The sequence below is a fragment of the Acipenser ruthenus genome, chromosome 10, assembly GCF_902713425.1.
Source record: "Acipenser ruthenus chromosome 10, fAciRut3.2 maternal haplotype, whole genome shotgun sequence".
NCBI lineage: Eukaryota > Metazoa > Chordata > Actinopteri > Acipenseriformes > Acipenseridae > Acipenser > Acipenser ruthenus.
Window position 1 is genome coordinate 4,297,345 of NC_081198.1, and position 23,793 is coordinate 4,321,137.

Genomic DNA, 23,793 nt, shown 5'->3' on the forward strand with positions numbered 1-23,793 from the left:
CTTACAGTAGACTTGCACTTAAGGATACACTTAAAAGTATTTACACAAGGTTAAACTGAAATGCAGTGAGTGGCACAATCCACGTTGCAAGCAAATAGACACAAATGAAAGGCTGATGTGTTTTGAACATCCTACAAAAAATGTTTTGGGCTAATTTTAACAAGAATCCTTAAATTGGTTAGGTCAAATGACTCAGTACTGTAGAGTAAGCTGCTTGTAAAATATATACAGTAGTCTGCATATCCGACACTGGTGGGACCAGAGTAAGAGTGGAGATGTAAAAAGCCAGATAAATGAATCCTGTTTTAAATACCATTATACACAGCTTTCAGATTCAGCTTTTTTTTTTTTTGTTCAGCTCCCCTAAATCCTTGTTTAGAAAGATACAGGGTATTAATGCTTGTAACAGGGTAGCTGTCTGCCGTGTGGGTGTGTGCATTTGCTGCCGAGTGACACAGGCAGGAGATCGAGACGGAGGTTGAAGTTGATACACCCCGCAGGAGAACAGGCTTTATGTACATATCAACACACTGAACAGCTCACGTGACACTACCAGCAATGGCAGCGCACGCAGTACATAGAGCACAGTGTATGAAAACTTTGATAGGATCTACAATCTCTGAACTAATCTTCTCTGTTCAATAATAAACTAACATTGCTGAAGAGGTTGATCATGGCGTATAAATGGTTAGGGTGGATATGTGACGGGCGGATACGTGATGGATTACTGTACTGTAGTTTTATTGATTTTCTGTATATAAACTGTATTTTATAAAATGGTAAAATATTCTCCTAGTTCTTCTGCAGCTACTACAAGATTTTGCCTCCCATGAAACTTGGCTTAAAATGTAAAGCCTGATCATTTGTGAGTAACAGAGTCCCTCGAAGCAGAGCTGCATATTAGCCAAATTTATTCTCTCCGCCTTTTTCCCATTCTTTTTATTCCTTGTTTGCTGGGAAGCTGTCAGACAGAGATGTGGATGGTTGCCTTTGCCTTATCTGTGTTTGCACTGTGGCAGCATTGTCTTGATAATGAGACGAGAGTTAATTATCAAGACTATTATTAAATTCAGCATGCCAGCTAGAATATGACCTTTGTGCACTCGTTTCAATTCCTGTCTGATCCAGAGCATTGCATTTTACTTATTTTAGTGAGTTACCACTGGCGAAATGATCAGAAATGCAAACACAGCAGGAGGTGGTGCAGTGGGTTAAATAATGCCTTTAACCATTTTGGTTCAAATCCATAGACTTGGATCACAAGAAGTATGATGAGCACCAGGGGGCAGTAGTACTCACTACAGTTGGGCACAATTTGCTCCTTTTCAGGCATGGAAAGTGAATTGTAGCTGGAACAATGCGTGACGTGCAGCACTGTACTGTATGCTTCTTGGCATACAGTAGATGATGCTGTTGGGCTCTTTTGCTATTCGATACCTGGTGACTAAAATTGAACTAAATGGCCTTAAGTGTACTTTATTAAAATGAAAGGGAAATGTTCCAGCCCAAGCCCTGGATTAAAATATATTTTCCATGTAATCAGTAGTAGGCAAAGTGCCTGCCAACCACTACAGCATTAACACAGCTTACTGAGATAACATACTGCATTCTTATCAATCATTCCGTCCTGCTGTCTTGTGTTCATTGATGGGGAATAAATCTGCTGGTACTCAATAACATCAACTACTGCTATTCATCCCAATCGATCATTGATGCCTGCAACGCTGAGCTTTGGGGATGATGTCATACTGTTCTGTTAGGTCATACCTGACCTCCAATAGAAAACATCCAAACGCTCTAAATCTGAGTATTTGGCTTAATTAAAAAAAATGTAACGCCTCCTCCACTTATTCTAAAGCTGCATGTGGTAAAGTAGTTATGGTCTCAAAAGCACAAACCCATACCGCTTTACATAATACACACGTGTAGCTCTCTCTTGTGCTGTAGACACAGAGGCAGAACGAGGATTTCACTAGTCCAGTCTCTTTTGGATGCAATGAAAATTCCATATTTCCTGGGCATTCTTGCTTTGCTCATTCTTGGTCATATTTAATAGTACATAGTCACTTTTCTCATGCATCCCAGTGAGGGGAGCTTATACAATAGGTTCTGTAAACCTGCTGCCGTTTCTTCTCCAACTATTTCAGATGTCTATACTGTAGCATATATGTTCTGTTCTGTGTTATGAGAACTTATCAGGAAAATGATATGGTCACTTTGAACTGCGGCCTTAGATGGCTGACATATTGGGGTCATTGGGGTATATTATATTTACCCACCCCTCGTTATATCGCCCCTCGCTATAATGCGGATTCGGATATGTCGCGGAATGCCTTAGTTGCAATATACATATGCACTTAGAATTACTGTTTGTTTTATTTCGTACTGCACATCACAAACAACAATATACAAAACAATTAAAAACAAGCATTACTATTGTACTGTTGTCATATACACACATATTGCACAATAACACGAAGCAAATTAAATATCTATTTGCTGAAGCAGTGTTCACGTGTGGCAGCAATGCACTAGCAAAAGTCACAAGGTGACTTTATTAGCCTATTTGTTTTCCTGTGGGTCTCTTGCTATGTCGCAGCCCTCGATATATAGTGGATTTATATCGGACCCCGACACTCACGATATATATATATTGTGTGTGTGTGTATGTATGTATATAATTTATATATAATTGATTGAATTCAGGCTGAAGATATTCGAACAATATTCTCAACAGGTGCAGTGAACACATTAACATAAACCTTGTGTCTTGCAAGAGTCTAATTGCAGTTTCTCTTTCTCTGGGACTTTGTCTGTAATTGAAACCACAATAGCACTATGCTAAGTACTGTGCTCCTAATAAGTGCCAGCCCTTTGACCTTTTTGAAGTATGCTTTGCTTCCGACTGAGTCACTGGTACCTTTTATCTGGCTGTTACAGCAGCTGTTAACACTACAGAAATATAATACAACTGTAACCTTTTTGTTTTCTGTGCTCAACATTGCCTTTGCTCTCCAATACTCAGTAACTGTGCGGAGACGAGATGTCTGCAGGCCCCTTTCTCAATGGCAGTCAATTACCCATCTCTCAGTCACAGCATGGCCTTGTTCCTCGCCGTCTCTCACCGCTGTAATAAGAGACCCATTTGATGTGTCCTAATGGGTGGGAAAGGTTTTCAGAGAACAGCAGTCTAACACTTCTACCTGCAATGTGGCTGTCGGAACAAGAGAACATTTTGCAGCTGTAAGTTTTATATTCTGTTCAGTACTTTAACCATTTACACACCAGAAGACTGCTATTGCAGCCCTTTTCTAATGCATTATTAATGTACACAATTTTTTCAAGCAAATTTCAATGGGTAAATATATATATATATATATATATATATATATATATATATATATATATATATATATATATATATATATATATATATATATATATATATATATATATATTGAACACAGTATTCAATATTATGCAATTACTTTTAAGGCATTAATAATTAAAAAATCGTGTATTTCAGAAAAGGAAAATGGTTCTTTTGTAACTTAAAAACATCAAAAGACATCATATCAGTTAAATAATGTACCATAATTACATGAATGATACCTGCAGGATACATTGGCTCTTTTCCGATGACTATAAGCCCCTGCGCTGCTTCAGTAGAGGGGGTTATTGAAGTTGACAAGGACTCTGCATGGTAGGCAGTGGGGTACCGAATCTGTGAAATATATTGGTACAAGGAAGATACTGTAGTAGTTCTGCCAGCCAGAGGTTGCTTCCCTATTAGATATGTGTCATTTTCTTGGAAGTCTTGCGACTATGCAATCCCAAGGCGATGAGATTTTCATGTACAGTGGCACACAGCAGTCATGTGCTCTGCTTTGCATTTGTAGAGTATGTTGGTGCATGCACACTTAAATCTAGGCTCTAGGCTACAGTACACCTGGGAGATGTATATTACAGGTTTAGGTGTAGGATTCTGCATTACTACACTATCTATCAACTTAGCATTGCAAACACGTATTAAACCTGCAGTACCTGGGGGAGGGACTTGGATCCCCACAGTGGTGCTTCTGCAGTCATACTCTGGATTAGAGTTGAGGTGTTGCATGTACTGTATTTCACTGTGGAAGTGCAGCTCAATACACAACATAAAAGAATAAATGACCTGGGAATGATATGCAAACCTATAGCAAGCTGTTTTTGCCAGTTTATTGTATGTTTGCCAGTCCCTAAATATACATTGGAAAGAAGATCATTTTGTTCCAGGGGAGAATGCATACATTTATTCCATAAGTTGATTCCTCCTTTGGGGGGGTGGTGGTGGGGTGGGGTTGGGGTAGTGGGGTTGGGGTGGGGTGGGGTGGGGTGGTGGGGTGGTGGGGTTGGGGTGGGGTGGGGTGGTGGGGTGGTGGGGTGGGGTGGGGTGGTGGGGGTAGTGGGGTGTGGGGTGGGGTGGGGTGGTGGGGGTAGTGGGGTGTGGGGTGGGGTGGGGTGGGGTGGACAATCTGATTTTGCTACTGTTGTACTGGCCATCTTCACATTGGTTTTAGTGACTGTATTTGGAATTTGCCAAAGTATATTGAGAGAGGTATTTATATTGGATATTTACTAGATCTTAATAGCTTGGTAACGGATTGTATTAAATTCAAATAGCAATTGATCTTGACATTGCTGTAAATCCTAATAAACCCAAATTAGGTGTGTGCTCTAGAGGGGAATGCAAGTGGATGCAATGATATTTGATGTTGGCATAATGTAAACTTTTCCCCTGTGCACTAGATGCGAGATGGTGCTTGAGCGGAAGTGTTTTTAAAGCAAAACCTCATATTTCCACATCGCAGTTGGGGAGCTTGTCGGAAAGGATTATTAAATTGTCCGTGACATGTGGGTAAGCTTACTCGTCAAATAAACTACTGCAGTACAGTAAACCATTGCTGCAAATCATGAATTTGAAAAAAATAGATTCTGACATGAGTTTGCATCGTTGGAACCTGATTGCTATAGTTCAATACTTATGCTGAAAATGATGCAGTCATGAACAGAGAATGGCTTTCTCATCAGAACTACTGTAGTAGAAGACGGCCTGTTGAATCCACCAGCTATTGGTTTCATGTACAAGCAGTGTTACTGTCCTGATTCTTATGGTCTGGCTACTTGCCATGGTCCGGGGCCTCCTGGGAGAAATAAAGAGATACCTGATCTACAGAATATATCAGCAAATGAAAAATAAATAGCCCACTACATAGTGATAGCACTGTAGTGCTGGACAGTATTTGAATAGCTTTACAAGGGAGTACAGTACTGTAGAGCAGATATTCAGACTTGAGAAACCTGAGATAAGAGTTTTTATTAAGTGACGATCAATATTTAAAATGGGTTGTTTTATGAAGTGATAGTCCGCTATAGAAGTTGCACGAGTCAATTAAACATGAGATAGCTGTTTTTTAAAAAGTAGTACAATCTCAGTGTGCACAATATGGTGTATATTATAGTATAGCATGTTTTACAGGGTTTTATTGCAAAGGTAGTATACAGGAGAAACATGTTGTACAACATTTCACATGCAGAAATTCAAAGGATGTTAACCAAAAGAGAAGTACGCACTGTACATGAGACGCGCGTTCAAACCTGAAAATGTAAATTCTGTTTTTATCAAGTTCAGTTTGTAATTTTCCCAATCAAATTGGGAAAAGCTTCCAAAGAGCATGGCCACTCATTACAGTACAGTACATTAGCCCCAGAACAAACTGTACAGCTTGCAGGTTAAAGAATAATGTGAAACTTGAGGTAAGGAGATGGGTAAAAGCAAACCCTCCTTTGTTTTAAGAACTGGGAATACAGTAATTGTACCGTGTGTCAGTGGTATGTTTTCATCCTCATCCTTCAGTAAGTTAGGTGCCTGAGCAGATCAACACAGAGACAGAAAGTCTGCCGCAAGTGTGCAGAAATCCAAACGCTGCCTTCAACACTGCTTCTCAAATGGAGTCTGAGGACCAGCATTATTGATCTCACTTTCTCTCTCGCTTTAAGAGAGTGTGCCAGGTTAGGAGAATGACAGCCTTATTTGTTCCTGGCAAAATTCCTGATGGCTTCATCCACAGTAAAAGAATTCTATTAGCTTTCCTTGTCACTGCTCACAAAGAAAAGTGTTGCGTCACAAGTGACACTTCCGAGCGGTCTCGACCGATACAGTAAACCAAAGTTGTATTGCTTTGTGTTGACCTTTGGCCTCCTGGTTCTGCGGGTCTTCAGGAGACAGAGAACTCTACAATGTAGCGGAAAAGGATGTCTGACTATTTCAGGTATTTGGTGGTTTTGATTTTAAAAAACCAAAACAACAGACCTTGTTTTTTCACAATAAAGAATAAGTGATGAATCATCCCATGAAATATTTTTCAGACATTTCTGATTTTATATGAGATAAGTAAGGTTTACTTGTTTGTAAAGTTCATGCAGTTTTAGATTATTGCCCATTTTTAGCAAACTAGTATCCACCTGCATTACTGTACTTACATTTTATAACTACCCAATTTCTATTATTGTGGCATCTCTGTGTGTTTGTAGTGTGCTGTACCAGTGTTGGAATAGAAGCCATGGAACTGTACTGGTTATTTGCAGGAATGTGGTTGTAGCCACGGTGCCAGTAAACTTTGTTCTTATGAAGGTATGGAAAGCAGATCTACATTACCAATGGGGCAATCTTCTGTGTAGTTTAACAACGGCAGCAAGGTGGAGTTGTACTGAACTCCAAATGGATCAGTTGATATGGGGGGGGAAATGGTTTAATGGGCATTATTCTCCAGTATAGTTGCACAGCCTAACTGGTTAGCAGTGAATACAGTTTATCAGAATTTTTTGAATCATAGCACCTTACCACTGAATTAAATCATATTCTTATAGATAATTTGAAAATGCAGGGCTTGGTTTGTACACCTCTCTGATCCATTTGAACAGGGTGGAATACATTTCTAGGATCCAGTTGAATACAATTCCTAAAATAGACCTTCACCTTCCAGGGCAAAACTGAAGTCCTTGAGCTCCCTTCTTCAGTGTTGCAGGTTCTAATTCTTCTGCTTGCTGTAGCGTTGCACCTTAGTTAATGATTGCAGGGCCCAGCTGGAGTTTGAGTTTCAGACTCTCTCTTATTTCACCCACCGGTAATGTGGAACCACCAGGTGCAGCTGTTCAAGTGTGACGATAATACAGCTCACTGGGTCCAATTGGCTGAGCACACACTGTTCAGACAGAGGGGTGGAAGGAAGGCTGGCATTTTGCAACAGATTTTAGAACGGCAAGCATGACAACACTGCGTGATGCTGACAGGCTTCAGTAGGGGGTGCTGTTTTGAGGTTCTACACCCTCCTCGGTCATGAGACCAGGTCTCTTAATAGAAAACGAAATTTGGATGTGAACTCGTTATTTGCTTTACATGAGACCACAAAACATACACAAAGTCAGACCAATATTTGGGACCCTGAAATATTAAACATTCAGTAATCTGAGCGTCCGCAATCAGGGGCTCTCTGGCTGACGGTAACACGGGCAATTTCATATGAAAAATATTCGGTGTACTGAACAAAAGGACCGAAGAGAGTGTGTGTCCTGAGCTGGTTTTGATATTGGAGACACAAATGACATTTCCATTTAATAAACACCGAATCAATTAAATCAAGTACGCAGAAAATGTTTTTATGGTTGTTTTCTCTGATTTGGAGGCAACCGCTAACTGGCTATTCAGTTTATCGTGTAGCAGTTGACCTTTAATACAGCGCTGTTTAGAAAAATATTTAGATAACTTTTTTAATTATTCAACAAGGGAAAGTGCTTTTTTTAAATGTGTTTTCTTCATTTGTCAGAGAGGGCCATTGCGAGGCATGAAGTGCGGGAGATTGAACAGCGCCACACCATGGACGGCACTAAAGATGTGGTTTTAGATGAGAGCGATGATGTGGTCATTATTTACAACCGGGTCCCTAAAACTGCAAGCACCTCCTTCACAAACATTGCCTACGACCTGTGCGGCAAAAACAAATACCACGTCCTGCATATCAACACTACCAGAAACAACCCTGTGATGTCCTTGCAAGACCAGGTGAGCCACACGCGTTTCCTGTTACTTTCCCACGCCAATTCAAAAACTGCAAACACAGCCTGGTCTGGGCTACTCCTTATGTAAGACTTTAGCAGCTTCAAAGAAGTTACTATGTAAAAACAAAAAAACAGATGGTATTAGTTGAATCTCCAGTGTGCTTTATTGAAAATCAGAGGTAAAGCTTACCATTTTATTTAACTAGAAAAGATGTTTACATAAAGCACTACTCCTGACAAATCATAGTATTTATAAAATGTTTTTTAATGCCAGAATTAATAATATACAAATGCAAAGTGTATCATTTTAAACCTTTTGTGTACATGCAAAACAAAAAAAAGTTTTATTTTTATTTTTTTATATATATTTATATAAATATATATGACGCCACACTTGTTAAATAAAGAAAAGAGCTCCTAAAAGACTTGCTGAACACTGCCCCGGAGTAGAAACAGAAACAGAGCTACAGCAACAGACTAATTGCAAGAAGATATTTTAATAAGTGCAGTCTGCAATTGTCTGTTGTGAAAGTGGAACACAACTTGTGCTGTGCACAACCCCCTGCAGAAACCCTCGCTCACCGACAGTCCCTCCTTCTGCTGTATCACAGTGACAGATTAGGGACAAACATGTTTGCTTTCTGATACAGTTTCTGCTTGGGTTCCCAGTTTACTTTTTTAAATGTGTTTACAGGTTCGATTTGTGAAGAATGTAACGTCTTGGAAGGAGATGAAGCCTGGATTCTACCATGGACATGTAGCCTTTTTAGACTTTGCAAAGTGAGTGTTTTGATGCAGATCAGCCTTCCGTGTGAAATGAAGGCTAGCAAATTAGATTAAACTAGTATTGTTTAAAGCTTGTGGTATATGCATAACAGTGGATGACAGGTAAGATATTTATGGAATTGTATTTTTTTTATATCTACAGCCACAGAAAAAGTGAAATAATATGAAATGAAAAAGAAAAATGTCAAATAAGAGACATGGACAACCACCCAATGAAGTCTCTTTATTTCTGAAGTGAGCCAGGATTTTGCTGTGCAGTGCATTGTGCAGCTGCTGCCCTCTAGTGGCAGTAAACTGACACTTGCATCTCCTGAGCTACTGCACCAGAACGAAAAAGGAATTGATTGAATACTGAGAGATATATTGCAGCTGAACAAGTGCAGTATTTTAATAACTGAATGTGTATTCCTTCGTTCATAGCTGTAGTCAGTTATGTAATGCATTGGAAACATTTTCTAAGAGATGTAATAACTAAACGTTTTTTGAAATGCATCTACAGTACTGACTTTCATTAGCCTTTTCTATCAGTCTGTCTCGGGTTCTATAGTATTTGGATTGAGACCAGTGGAGATACTGAGATCTCCCTTTTACTGCCATAGGAAATTTAAAAGACTGTGAGTTCGATTTCATGCATTGTGTTTCATTGATAATATTACCTTAAAGAATGATATTGAGAATAATAGAATATAAGAGTCCCAAACAGATATAAAACATTTAAGTGGCAATGCAGCGAGTTGGGAGCCTTGTTGTTAATTGCTTTTGGACGTGCGCGGTGTGTAGGTTTGGAGTGAAGAAGAAGCCCATCTACATCAATGTTATCCGGGATCCTATCGAGCGATTGGTGTCCTATTATTACTTCCTACGCTTCGGGGATGATTACAGGCCGGGGCTTCGGAGGAGAAAACAAGGAGATAAAAAGGTAATCCTGTCGTCCACTAGAACAACACAACCGGGACTGCAGTTCCTGCCATCGGTACGACAAATTTTTAATTTTTTTTTTGCATACGTCGGAGAAACATTATGTAAATGCGAGAACTTGGTAATGACATCATAAATAAATATTTATTAATTTGTATTTTTGTTTATTTATTTAACTGGGAGATTTAGACCGAGGTCTCATTTACATGGGGCTCCTGAAAAACAATAAAAGGGCAATCGCAAAGTACAAACAACACAATACAAAACGTGTGGTTTGGACTTAATCAGCAGCATACCGTGATCCTGCGGTCCGTTAAACTGTGTACAGCATTTCCCTTTCCTTCCTGTCAGCTTGGAGTGCAGTTCTTGGGGGATTGGGGTTGATGTGACAGCTTGCCAAATTTAACAAATTAAGTTATGAGAGAGCCAGCGCAGCACTCCGTCCTGTAATGAGGTTTTTAATTGAAATGCCCTGTCGCTGATTCTCCTGTCCCTGCCAGTCGTGTTGTCTTCCCTGCAGTCCTGTGAGCAGGTGTTGTGTCTCGTTTCAGACCTTCGATGAGTGCGTCTCCTCTGCAGGCTCCGACTGCGCTGCAGAGAAGCTCTGGCTTCAGATCCCCTTCTTCTGTGGTCACAACTCTGAATGCTGGTGAGTAGAACTGCAGTTTGCTTGACCCTCACATGGACTGACCCAACTCCAGTATAAACAGAAGTAATCTTCCACAGTACCAGTTTGGTTGTTATTATAATACAACATAATTTTATGGTTTGTTTTTATGTATATGCATGTTGGTTTTTTATGTGAAAATAGTTAACTGCAGAACATGTATACATCTCGAAACGCACGCTATCTGAGGCTATGTACTACGGCAGGCGTTTGCAGGTCATAGTGTAGTGTAATTTGTTTTGCAAGTTAACTTTCTAGGGTTTTTTTTTTTTAGATTGTCAAAATGCAACTTTTATAAGTTTTTATAAACTACTGTGCGTTGTATAAAGTCTTGGCTTACTGTAAATATTTGCAAGCCTTTTTAGTATGCGTTTTTCCACTAACAATACCTACTTCTTATATTGCAACAGGTCTCCAACATTTCTGGAGCAAAATAGGTTTATGGGTGAGATTGGCCAAATATTTATAGCTTTACAGTCAGGATGATCCACTTTGCTTGTTACGGTGTGTCATAGTATGTTTCAAATGGTACTGTATTTTGGATTTGTGGATTTTTAACTAGAATTTTTTAGGGCAGGATTGAAACACATGAGGAAGGTACCTCTGTTAGCTGACATTATTTATACACCACAGAAAAGAGGCATGGGTCCACTTTCATCATGCAGAGCGATTACATTTTTTGGTTGCATAGGGCTGGCCTGTTTACACACACGTGATCCATTGCTGTGTGTATTTGCAGGAATGTCGGAAGCAGATGGGCTTTGGAACAAGCCAAATACAACCTGATTAATGAATACCTGCTGGTTGGTGTGACCGAGGAGTTGGAGGATTTCATCATGATGCTGGAGGCTGCGTTACCACGCTTCTTCAGAGGAGCTGCTGAACTCTACCGCACAGGTGCAGATACGCTGACCCGCTAGGGAGATGAAATAAAGAACTGCTTCCAATTACGTTAAAAACATTAAGGGGGTTGTTTTTATTTTGAAGTCAGTGTACAGGTGCTTTCACCCCAGTTCAGAAGCTGTTCTTCTTCTGTCCAGTTGCCAGCTATAGGCATCTGTAACAATCTAGATCAGCCAATGTTACTAGAAATAAGAGCCAGCGCTGTCTCGTGAGGAGCTACTTTTGGAATCCGGTTTCCTGTTGTAACGCTGGCACTAGGCGGTTCTGGAACATGTAAACATAAAGACACCTTGGCTGACTGAGCCTACACTACTACAAAAATAAAATAAAACACAATACTGAGAAATTGCAGTAAGAGTCCAGAATGATTTAAAACATTGTAAAAAAGTAGGAACTAAAAGCAATTGAAGGCTACTTGCTGTGCAACAGAGCTCTCCCAGGCAAAGAGAACTTTGTCTGTTGCTGATCTCGAGGTGTCTTTAAGAGGTCATTTCTATCTATAACCAACCAGTGCTGGCCCTTAAGGAGTACACCAAGGGGAGCAGCTCCGGTATAACTACTCTTCTCCCGGTTCCCTGGGGTTTCCTGCAGTGTGTGCTAGCTGTTGAGGGAGGCTGGTTTGGTTTGCCGAAATCCAAGCTGACGTATTTGGACACAGAAGACATTGAGCACCGTCGATTAGACTAGAAAGAGCACGAGGTCTGGTCAATATTGTCTGCGCTCAAACCCACTAGAGGTGCAAGGGGGGTGGAGAACCATAGTAAAGAGGGGGAACTACATGTAGAAATTAGAAACCAACAACTTGCAGTAGGTGGACTACTCCAGAGTCCTTTTAATTAACTTGTTGCAGTGATCCGTTGTGTAGTTAAGCAGCAAAAAAAAAAAAAAAAAAAAAAAAGGTATATGAATAAAACTCAAGAAATAAATAGATACACTTCAGTGTAAGTGGCAGTAATTCCGCAATGCACAAACCTGTTTTTTGTACTAATACTGCATTGTTTTTTTGTATAATTTATAAACTACTAATTCAATTTTAATTGGCAAATCAGACATATTTTTGTTTTGACTAATAGTGTATATACCAAGTACGTAGCACTCAGTACATTAGTAATAATGTATACTTACCGTAGTCAATGTGTAGCTACTGACATGTGAAATAACTCAACCTCTTGGTCCAGTAGGAAAATGTTTCAAAGTACAGAAATCCTTTATTGTTTTAGACCGAAGATAAATCTAAGATCAAATAGCAGCTCATTCTTCAACTGAGGTCCAGCAAACAAAAGTGACCTGGTGCCAGAGCTGACACTGGGATTAAGGAGGGTCAGCAGTTTGTAGTGATTGTACTTCATGGTGCTGGTGGATTTATGAGGTTGACAACCAAGGAACAGGCTGATACCAGGAAGCAATTACACCTCTGGGTCAGGTCTGAGTCCTGTCTGAGAATAACCTACTCCATCTGTCAACACCCCACAACTGCATGAAGGCATGTTGTGTTGTGAGACCAAATTCAAAACCTCACATCAGTTTGGACTGGGGATTTTGAAGATTGCATGACAACATCTTACTCAGTTGTGATGAAACTTGCAATCTTTAATGTTTCTGTCAGTTCTCTGGGGTTATATGGAGTCCATCTTTCTTTTTACATTACTGGTAGCTCTAATGTTATATTTACAGTGTGCGGGAATGCATGTTTCTAATGTACTTTTAAAATATTTGAGATATCTCTGTAACCACATTTGATTGTCCAATTGCAGGAAAGAAATCGCATCTGAGAAAGACGTCTGAGAAGAAGCCGCCCACAAAGGAGTCGATCGCGAAGCTGCAGCAGTCCGACATCTGGAAAATGGAGAACGAATTCTACGAATTTGCACTGGAACAGTTTCAGTTTATCAGAGCGCACGCCGTGCGGGAAAAGGACGGGGAGCTGTACCTCCTCGCTCAGAACTTTTTCTATGAAAAGATCTACCCCAAGATGAACTAGAGTGCCAGACTGTAACTGAGGAGATAGGCAGCCTGCAGCACTGGTCTCATTTCATGTGCACCTGGGAGGGAGAAGGCAGAACGGGCACTGCAAAGGACACCCGGACTGAGTCTCTAAAATCTTATCTGTCTATGGAGAGTCCCAGGCCATTGCCAAACATTCACTGCACCATTGATACTAACTCTTCCATTTCTGTAGCAGTTCTCCTCTATCAGGCTTCAGAAAGTCATATCTGTATGTGAACAAACATGGAACCTTTTGTTTACAGAAATCCGTCAGGTTTATTCATGTTGGACTTGCACAATGTACTGCTGTTGTCTTCTGCTTGTTACTCAGTGTCTTCCGGTCTTGGGAGAGATGCACATTCTGTCTGTCTTTATGTCTCTCTGTCTGTCCACCCTTTTAACAGCTAGCTGATGCATTATTAAAAACAGTGACATCTTGCAAAGGGTGAGATGAAGTTGAGCGGACTCTGTGTACCAAGACTCTTCCTGTCACTTTGACAAGTGTCCCGTTTCATTTCGTGTTTTCTATTTGTATTTTTTTTGGCGGGTGTTTTTAATTTCACTAAGGCGGAAGCAGCTGGACAGTTTAACCGGCCCCATTAACAGGGAAAGGAATTTTAAAAAGTCCAAAAGGAAACTGTGGCGGGTGGAGCTTTTCAAACTGGAGTTCAAAGATGCCAATGCTGAACACAGTATGAAACAGGAGATGGAGAGATATGCCATGGTCAGCTTTTGGATGTATCAACATTTTCAATAATAAAAAAAATCAACCAAAAGATGAGGCTGGCTGTAAAGGCCATACCAGCATTGGCTGGACATTCTGTTAGCGGTCCCATTGGGAGAGGGGGGTGGGAAGTGGGAGACACAGCTGTTTACACACACGTGATCCATTGTGTGAACAGGAGTTTTGTCTTCTGTTAACCAATTGTGGTACTGTATGTGTGTGTTTTTTTTCCCCTGCATCTTGTATACCTTTACCTGTAGAAGTATTTTTTACTAGGGTGCTTTATAAAGTGTTTCCAATCATAGTAATTAAAAAAAAAAAAAAAGAAAATAATCAGCTGCTGTATATATTGCATATTTTATGTATTTGGACCAAAAGGTTATAAAAAAAAAAAAAAACTTGTTTTAAACTTTTTTTTTTTTTATGTAATACCAGTTTTATTACATGTGGTGTATGTTAAATCTACTACTATTACTAATATTGCATATCCATTAGCAGGGTATTTTGGGTTTTCATAGTTCAAGTGGTATTTATCAAGGTTACGAAGTCCCATACATGCCTATATCACACTGACAACACCGAACAGAAATACGTTTCGCTGGTTTTTTAGTGTTTTTTTGTACCAATCGGTATCTGTTTGTGTGTTTCAATATTTCTGCTTGAGGGCATTGGACTGAAATTGATGATGTTGTGTGTCTTCATGGATGAGATACACTTTCTGGAGCTTAATACTTTTTAAGGGGGAGTGTAGCATAGCCTGCAGATTCAACCTGCATCCCACGGGCTGACTAATGAACTTCAGCACTGTGCTTTGATCAGCCTGTCTGCTGTGTGCTCTTCTAGCCCGTCAGCTGATCCAAAACATGAATGGGGTGGGGGAGGGGGGCTTCCATATCTCCATATAACAGTGATTGATCCTTGAACAAAAGAAACCCAGAGGGAACCTTCTTGATGCTCATATCCCATTTAATTTGGCAGGCCAGATTGCAAATTCTTTATTAAATTATTAAGACGGAGCCCCCCTGCTGTCTAGAGTACAAATCCTCCAGCACCGCTTAAAACAGCATTGGTGAGCTAAGTGACTGCTGAAGGAGAGCTTTTAGACTTTGGCAGTAGGAAAGTGTTTTAACTTTTTGGACCCCAGCAATTTTGTAGTTACTGTACGTGGCTCTCCACAAACAAATTAAATGCGGACCACTGTTTTAAATGTTTTAAAAACATTGGGTTGCATGGCACTTACCCATATATTATTATGTGGGGTTTCAATTTTGATCATTTTTGCTGTTTTGGACTTTTGTAAGGTTAGTGTTGTATCCAGGACTCGCGAGAAGAGAAAGCTTCGAGTTCTTGACAAAGTACGGTTACAGGGACAAAGTTTGTCCATTACTATGCAGGGTGAGGCTGATGCATTATAGACACATAGAGTTAATTACAGAAAAGGACTTTGTGTAGCTGTTTCAGCTAGGTTTTAGGATCTGTCCATCACTGTCAGGATGTAGAAATCAAGGTACATTTTAGTTTCATGCATCATGACAGTCTACTGAAGTGATTTACTACTTTTGTTTAGTTTATCCAAGATGATATTTTTTTTAGTTAAACAGCACTGCAGAGTTCTGGGAAACGATGATGCGTTTGTTGCCATGTGTTCATCTTAGTAACGTTAATCTGCATTCATGGGAAACAGGGTATGCAAGTCAATCGAGATTTATGAAGCAGTAGATTGGAGGACTGCTGTTTCCATCATGCAGTGACAGGATTTTCAATTCTGATACAGAAGTAAACGAAGTTGTTCTGAAAGCAATTTTGACAGATCTTTGTTGTAAAACTAAAGGGGAGACCTTTTTGCATGTTGTTTTTCTTTTATTGGAATAACTGAAACCATAACTTGTTTTGAATGTAATCAATGGTGAAAGATACAAGTAAGTTAACAGTGCCTTCTTCATCACAATCCACACGGTCTGATGAGAAACCAAAACCACTCATTGTGTGCAATGATACCACAGCTTGTTGAATTGGGAATGTTTGTGTTACCTTAAAACTTAAACTGCCAGCTTTTGTTTTGTAGTTTTTTTGTTGTTGTTTTTGTTTTTCATGTTTTAAAAAATTCTCAAATAAATATCAAACTTAAAGATGAATGGGGAAATAGATTTTTAATTTCAATCACATCACCGCCTTTGTTGTCCACTGTTGACATCTTCAAACAGCGATGTGATAGGTGACTGTCCTCTGATTTGTATCATCAACAGGAAAAAAAATCACACGTGTGATAATCCTGTTATACTGCTAATAAAAATGTAGAATACATAATAGCTTTTCAGATTACTTATTTCAGTAAAGGTAAACGAATCATACACACCAGCTATATCCAGTTCCCTGGAAATGGACTGCCAGATGTTCTCCCTCATTGTCGTGTCTTTATAATTTTGTGTCCTTTATTGTACACTTCTGGGTATTTTGATACTGCAAGAATTATTTTATTCCGCCATTTGTTGCTGTTCCTCATAGACACCAATCCTATTTTTTTTGCATCACTTTGGTGTGCCTTCAGTGTGACTGGTTTGTATCAAAAATACAGTACATGCTTTATTTATTTTTTGTCGTGTGTCGTGCGACACATTCGCTTGTCGTACCATGTTGAACACATGAATATGATACTATATAACTAGCCCAACAATGTTTGAAGTGGGAAGGTTTGGGTCAATCAAGTCTTTGAGCTACGGAAATGTTTTAACCTGGCAAACCAAACTTACACATTGAAAAGGAATCATTTTAGATGGTTTTGGTTATAACTGATACAGCTTGAATACTATGCAAAGTGATTAAAAACATTTTTTCTCCTTTTATGTAAGTTTAGAAGGCCAAATTATTTTACCCGTTTTTTCTCCCCAGTTTTTATAATGTCCTTTTATATTATATCATCTCTGCAGCTCCCCACTACAGTTCAGGCTCCTTTCTATAACAAAACCTCATCATTCTCTTGCTTTCCATTTCTAGTAACGGGACTGCATCCTGTACAATACTAGAATAATTACTCCAACCACACACAGAAGATCCAGTTCCTCAGCTGAAGCCTGATTCAATTAACTTTACAGCTAGGAAAGAAATGACAGCTTTGTTTCATTAACAAAGTGAAAGTGGAGTGATAATGATCTTGTTTCGATTAGAACCTTTTCAACTGAAAATCCTGATTGATAGACACGACAGTTAATTAAAATTAATTAACCTCTTTGGGAGATAACTACTGCTAATAAACAATTTCCTGCTTGGCTTCAGACTGTTAGACAACCTACCGCACTACTGGGTACAGAACTACTGAGGATACATTCAAGAAATTTCAGCCTTGTGGCAGGCAGTTTGGGATGGGAGGAGGGGAGGCCCTCGTATGTCGTGATCTAATACCTTAAAAAATCTCTATTTTATATCCACAGTGCACATGCTTTTGGGATTGGGATTCGGAGGGGACTGATGATGACACACACAGATCCAACTGCTACGTTACACTTTAATGTCATTGCAGCGTTCCTTACCTCCAACTGAAGGTAATGACCTACTTTTTTGAGGCATCGTTCATTCCAGTTTTCCAGATGACATGCTCTGTGTCCATCCTGAATGTTGTCTCTCCTGGACTGCGTTGGATCCCATCCAACAATCACCTGTACAGAGTGACTCCTCAATAAGCCGTTATCAGTTCATTCATACCAGAGCATCAACCTACACACCTCAGTGTCAATGGGTCGAAAGCGTTCCACTCTCTTCAGCTTTCACTTTTTATTTTAGATACAATTTTACTGTTGTATTTGTTGACTCAGTCTTAAGAAAAATGTTATTCTATAGAGTCCTCTTTCATCCCTTGTGCACAAAAGAGCATATTTAACATAATGGTTAGTTACCAGTATGTAATTTGCAGGTCAATCATTTGCATATACAGTTGAATTTGAATAATCATAAAACTATGTTGGCATGCATTGCGTCTGCGGCCAGGACAAAACTAATTGCACAACACCAGCATGGTATGTTGACAGACCCTGTCAAGTATTTGGCAATGTAATTCATTTAATTAAAAAGCCGTGGATTACTGGCAGGAAGATACAACTCAGAATAGAACATGTTGTACAATGGAATTGTCATATCAACAAACATATTGCACTGTCCTGACGAGCAATAGACATGTCCATTAATGCTGATGCTATATGCCTCACCTGCCAGCTCAGTTCAGTTCCTTGCAGGAATGTGATGATCCCGTTTCAGTATCGTAGCTTCAGATGTCAAATGCTTGCAATCATTGTCAGTGTTTCTATGTTCTATTGCTGCCATTCTGATGCATTATCAAACAAGCAATCAGTCAATCAATCTATTTTATATAGCGCCTTTCATAGTGGACCACCATCACAATAAAAAAAAAGCATAATACATTACAGTGAAAAATGCATAATACATGAAATACAGTGAGAAACAATGCACAATACATTAAATACAAGGCTAGGATGTAAAAAGATCATTACTGCTAATAAACAATCATTTTCTTTAAACTTGCCTTTACCTGGAGTTTGCTTTGAACTTGTCTAAATGCTGAACCGAGTCCTCATTCTATTCAAACCATGTGACAAAAGAACCTTTTGATTCCTCTCAAAGCCAAAGAAAAGAAAACTTACCATTCAATACCATACAATAGTAAGTGTAATGTAAAAAAAAACACTGTTTTTAGTAGGCCCATTTGGTTGCTCTACAGTGGTGGCCAATGGAATCATCTCAGTGTGAGCTAACCCTATAAGAGCAGAACCAAATAACTCTGTTGTTTGTTCTGTTCTGAACTGAAGAGCATTCAAATTGGTTATTTATCTCATTTGCTGATAGAAATACATTACAAGCTTGTAATTTAGTAACATTAAGCCTGCAATTAGTGGGATTGGTTACTGTAGGTCTCTTTACTCTGGTTTCTTTGATGAGGTGAATCACAGAATTAATGAAGTAGAAGATTAAAGGACATTTTCATTGAAAGGTTTAGTTGTGGATACCTTGAAGTACATGCTTTCAAGTAATGACTGTAGTTAGCCCTACAAATAAGCAATTACATGTTTTACATGCTAGGGTACAATTTATATAGCAGACATCAGAAAATATCACAGTTATTAGGGAACAAAAACTACAAACAGGCCATGTTGCAACACAACTGAAGCAAATATCAATAGTTGCAATATCATATTGTCTTGCTCATAAATACAATCTGTTGTTCTGAAAGAGAATGTTTATTGTGTAGTTAGTTCACTGTGGTAAGCACAGAGACAGAGAGAGATTAGGACTTTTTTTCATGATTTGTGAGACAACCACAGCTTGCTGGTTTTCTTTCTTTTAATGTTCTCTAAATTGAAATTAATGTTGGGATTAGCTGCTGTAGGTTATTACAAGATGCCATAAATGATAATTATGAATCATAAAATCATAAGTAGCCTATGATGAAAGAAAGTGTTCTGCTAAATGTCAAATACTGAGCTAAAAGCTTTTTTTTCTTTCTCTCAAGTAATGTGTTAGATTTACTGGCTAATGATAAAAGAGGAATTGTTTTAAATAAGAAACCACTGTCAGATGTTTTTTTTTCAGTTCTATAAAGGAATTAAAAATAAAATACTGTTGTGATAATGTCCTTTAAAGTGCTTTTAGAGTTATGTTATAGTACAACAGTTCGAAACTGTGTTAGACATATTGTGCATTCATAACAGAAAACATTGTGGCTGTTATTTTAACTACGTTTATCAACTTGAAATCAAAGTGGAACAAAACCTGCCTCTAATAATGCACACTGCATTCTGATATATATATTCATTAATTTAAGGTGTTAAGCTAGTATTTGAGACAAATAATTGAACCCATGTTAGGAAGCTAATGTCATAAATTAAAGTCGTCATGTAGAAATATATTTATCTCTTATCCATACTATAAAGAAGGCTGTTTCAGCCAGTCATTCGCATTAAAAAATAAAATGCATTCATTTTTAGCTTTGAATTTAGTCTTGAAATGTGTTTATTTATTTATTTTTAAGACACATGGCATTTAAAAGTTTGGACTGGCCTATTTCATTGGTCCCCTTGAGGGCGCCATAGGAATAGAAAAGTGAAGCTACAGCTCTAAATGCTAAAATAAAACACAGACCACAGATCTGATATCAGATACCATATGTGTCATGCATATCAGAAGTATGATATTAAGAATATGCAGAAATGTGATTAACTAATTTAATTAATTCTAAAACATTGTATTCATTTAAAATATATACATTGATTAAATGATAAAGTTTACTCATTTTGTTTTATGTTATTTGGTGCTGAATGCTTTCTACGTCATGATTTATAATAATGAAAATCTCAACACCCATTGAAATGGATACAGGGTTCAACAGGAAAGTTATATATTGGTGTGCCTTTAAAATTAGGTTTTGGTCTAAGAATTGTGTTTCCTATTTTCTCCCAATTTTTAAATGCAATCTACTGTACAGCTGTTTCCATTTTCTCCATCCCATTTATATTTTAAGACGACTTCTTACTTCAAATTCAATTTCCAATCCCATTCATGTTAAATTCTCAATCCTGGCTGAGAGCACTGGCAGTGCTGCATTATCCTTTGCACTCCCAGGAAAGTTAGGAAGGAAAATTGTCTGAGGATGAAACTTGCCTTTCCAGGAAGCGTGATGAATCCGGGTCGAGATTCCAAACTGGGCCTCACCTCTGCTCCAGGCTCAGTAGCTTGTTTAAATCCTCGTCTTGATTGTAGTAACATTGATTGGTTGCCCACTGATGTTCAGTCCCCTGGTCAGTAAATGGGCTGGAGAGGTCATGTGACATTAAAATGTGGGCAAGACAAAAATAAGGATTAAAAAAGGCAAAGAAATAAGATTCATGCCACCTTTCATCTTAAATGTGCTGCACTCCAGGGGTTGACGACTATATTTGTCTCGTTTTTTTGTGATGTCTAATTGCAACGTCATTTGGTATAATAGGTGCAACAATCTCTTGACAAAAATGGTAAGAGTATGATATTATCCCATGCTTGTATTGGGTATGGAAAATGATAAATGGGTGCAATTATTATTTTGTTCGTGTCCAGTTCTGGCTCTATATCACCCTGTTTCACCCTTATATAAAGAAAAACAGTGCTAAAAGACCCACCAGATACCATGTTGGCACGAGAAACTCGTACATTTAACTGTGGGCTTATATGCATGTGAAAAATGCAACCGGCAATTGATTCTCTGAAGTGCGAGTTGCAGTGATGAGCTACGAGAAGCAGGTAATAGATTTCGTTATTTATTTCCTGGTTGTTTCTTGGGGGGCACTGGCAAGGTTGAAGGCTGCACTCATTCTGTTTCTTTCATAGATGTAATTTTTCTAATTAGTGCCTGAATAAAACATTATCCCCCCACCTTCCCCTTTCAAAGGCATTGCGTGCAGCATTCCGAGAGGCGCACAGCTGGCACTTCTACAAAGTCAGCTAAATGATGGAGCTGCTAATGTCGCTGCCGATGATGTTCCTTCACAAAGCGCTTTTGTCTGAATGGCTGATTGTGTTTCCTTTTCATTTTTAATGAACAAATTATATTTGTCAAGGTCTACAGCAGTAAATTAATGATAACCATAGAGAGAGAGAGAGCGAGCGAGATCTACAAAGTGTATTTGTTTTTGTTCACGAGCTCTTGTTTGGAGGGTTTAATTTAAACGGTTCACAATATTTATTATGGAGGTTAGTTGAACGAACAATGAAGGCTGGGAAAAATGAATGTATTTTGCTGCAAATAATTATTTTGCTTCAGTCTTCAACATTACAATGACCGTCTACTGCAGACAGATAAGTTGGGCAAGAAATGTGTGCTGCCTTTGTAGAGAGATACTCCAACTCTCAAAATTTAATCTGAAAAAATTCTGTTCAAAATTTTAAGTGCATCCATTAATTTCTATTGATTCCGAGGAGGAAATGCGTCTGCTTTACTTACTGAATACAGTAGCTGGGTTGTGGATCATTACTTTCTAAAGAATCAATTTCCCTGCCTACATTACTGTGGCCTTAATACTCAATATATCTACATAGATTCAACTGTAAGAGGCTGAAGTGGGAATTTCATGCCTTATTACCCTGACAATATACTTCAGCTTCTGTGCTATTATTTATATTTTTTGGTCCACCCTGGCCAGCACAGGTACAGGTAAACATCACTTCTGACAATGAAAGTCTTTTTTTAATACAAAGTTAATCTATTTGCAGCACACTGACCATCTGACCATCAATCATCGTGGATGTGAATTGTTTAAGACTGCTGATGCCTCATAAGTTTGAAACTGTACTATAATAATAATAATAATAATAATAATAATAATAATAATAATAATAATAATAATAATAATAATAATAAATTCTAAAAGTACAAGCATTTCCTATACATCAGGTCACCCCCTCTGGACTACCGGGACTTCAGTGTTTTGTTTTGTTTTTCCTTGGGAACTGATCAGAGAGAAGCTTTATTTATTTATTCAAGAGCTAATTGTTTTCTCTATTAAACATAACTGCATCAGAGCAGCCTGTGTACACATTGGTTATTTATCATTAGTAGTTTCAATTTTGGGCTTGCCTTCTATTCATCATTTCCCAATTCAATCTAGCTAAAGTGCTTGTTTCATTAAAGAGGTTGGATTGCGCTGTGAGGGGGCGACTGTAAAACACTGGAGCAATGCTGAAGAGGATGCAAAGAGCCATCGACGAGGGGATTTCAAAACATTACATACACAGCAGCACCTTTCACATTGCATTGACATTCATACTTTAAATTTAGGATTCAGGGCTGGGGTACTTTATGTTATTGCTCACATTTACCTATTCTTTAAGGTAACTGAACCATTGTTATATATATATATATATATATATATATATATATATATATATATATATATATATATATATATATATGTGGAAAGAGAGAGAGAGAGAGGTAGATATATATATATATATATATATATATATATATATATATATATATATATATCTTAACACATGTTTATTGTCTTTCTTTTAATCACAGATAATTACCATGTATTATAAAAAACAATAGATCATCTTCAGTGAGTTAAATGGAAATAATTCCATCTCGTTTCTGTTTATAAACTACTCGACTTAACGGTCTCGTAGTTTATGACGTCACATAAACCCTAGATGGAATTATTTTCCTGTAACTCACTGAAGCCCATCTATTATTCTCTATATATACTGTGTGTACATCACAAGCATATTCATAGATTGAAATGCAAATAAATGGTTGTAGTTACCGTGGCATCAGAAGCCTATAAGCACCTCAACTGTTTGTTTTCAAACACACTTTCCCTTGACAAAGGTAGGTTAATCATTGGGAAGTTAAGCAAGAATATATATATATATATATATATATATATATATATATATATATATATATATATATATATATATATATATATATATATAATATATATATATATATAATCTCAGATGTGCTAATTGATTTGTTCAGTATGGTATTTAAGTTCAATGAGTTGTATACAGACATGATGGGACTGAATCATGCTTCTTGTGTGTAATCCACTCTACCTCTAAACAAACTAAAATAATGTTATGGATCATTGAATCAAGATGATGCATAAGAGTGTAGACTTATCTGTGATTTTCTCCTGATATAATGCAGTCTAATTTAGTTCAACAT

At 38.2% G+C, this 23,793-nt stretch overlaps 1 protein-coding gene across 3 annotated transcripts in view; it reads left to right on the plus strand.

Moving 5' to 3' along the window:
* Window positions 1-16,216, plus strand: part of LOC117400420 (heparan sulfate 2-O-sulfotransferase 1) — a 55,353-nt gene extending 39,137 nt beyond the window's left edge. For all 3 annotated transcript variants that reach the window (XM_059031549.1, XM_034000376.3, XM_034000367.3), the window contains 6 exons: window positions 7,866-8,101; window positions 8,792-8,877; window positions 9,664-9,802; window positions 10,353-10,450; window positions 11,208-11,365; window positions 13,126-16,216. In XM_059031549.1, the coding sequence (XP_058887532.1) occupies window positions 7,866-8,101; window positions 8,792-8,877; window positions 9,664-9,802; window positions 10,353-10,450; window positions 11,208-11,365; window positions 13,126-13,352 (944 nt within the window). In that variant the 3' untranslated portion in view covers window positions 13,353-16,216. The remainder of the gene's footprint in view (window positions 1-7,865; window positions 8,102-8,791; window positions 8,878-9,663; window positions 9,803-10,352; window positions 10,451-11,207; window positions 11,366-13,125) is intronic.
* The last annotated feature ends 7,577 nt before the right edge of the window (window positions 16,217-23,793 follow it).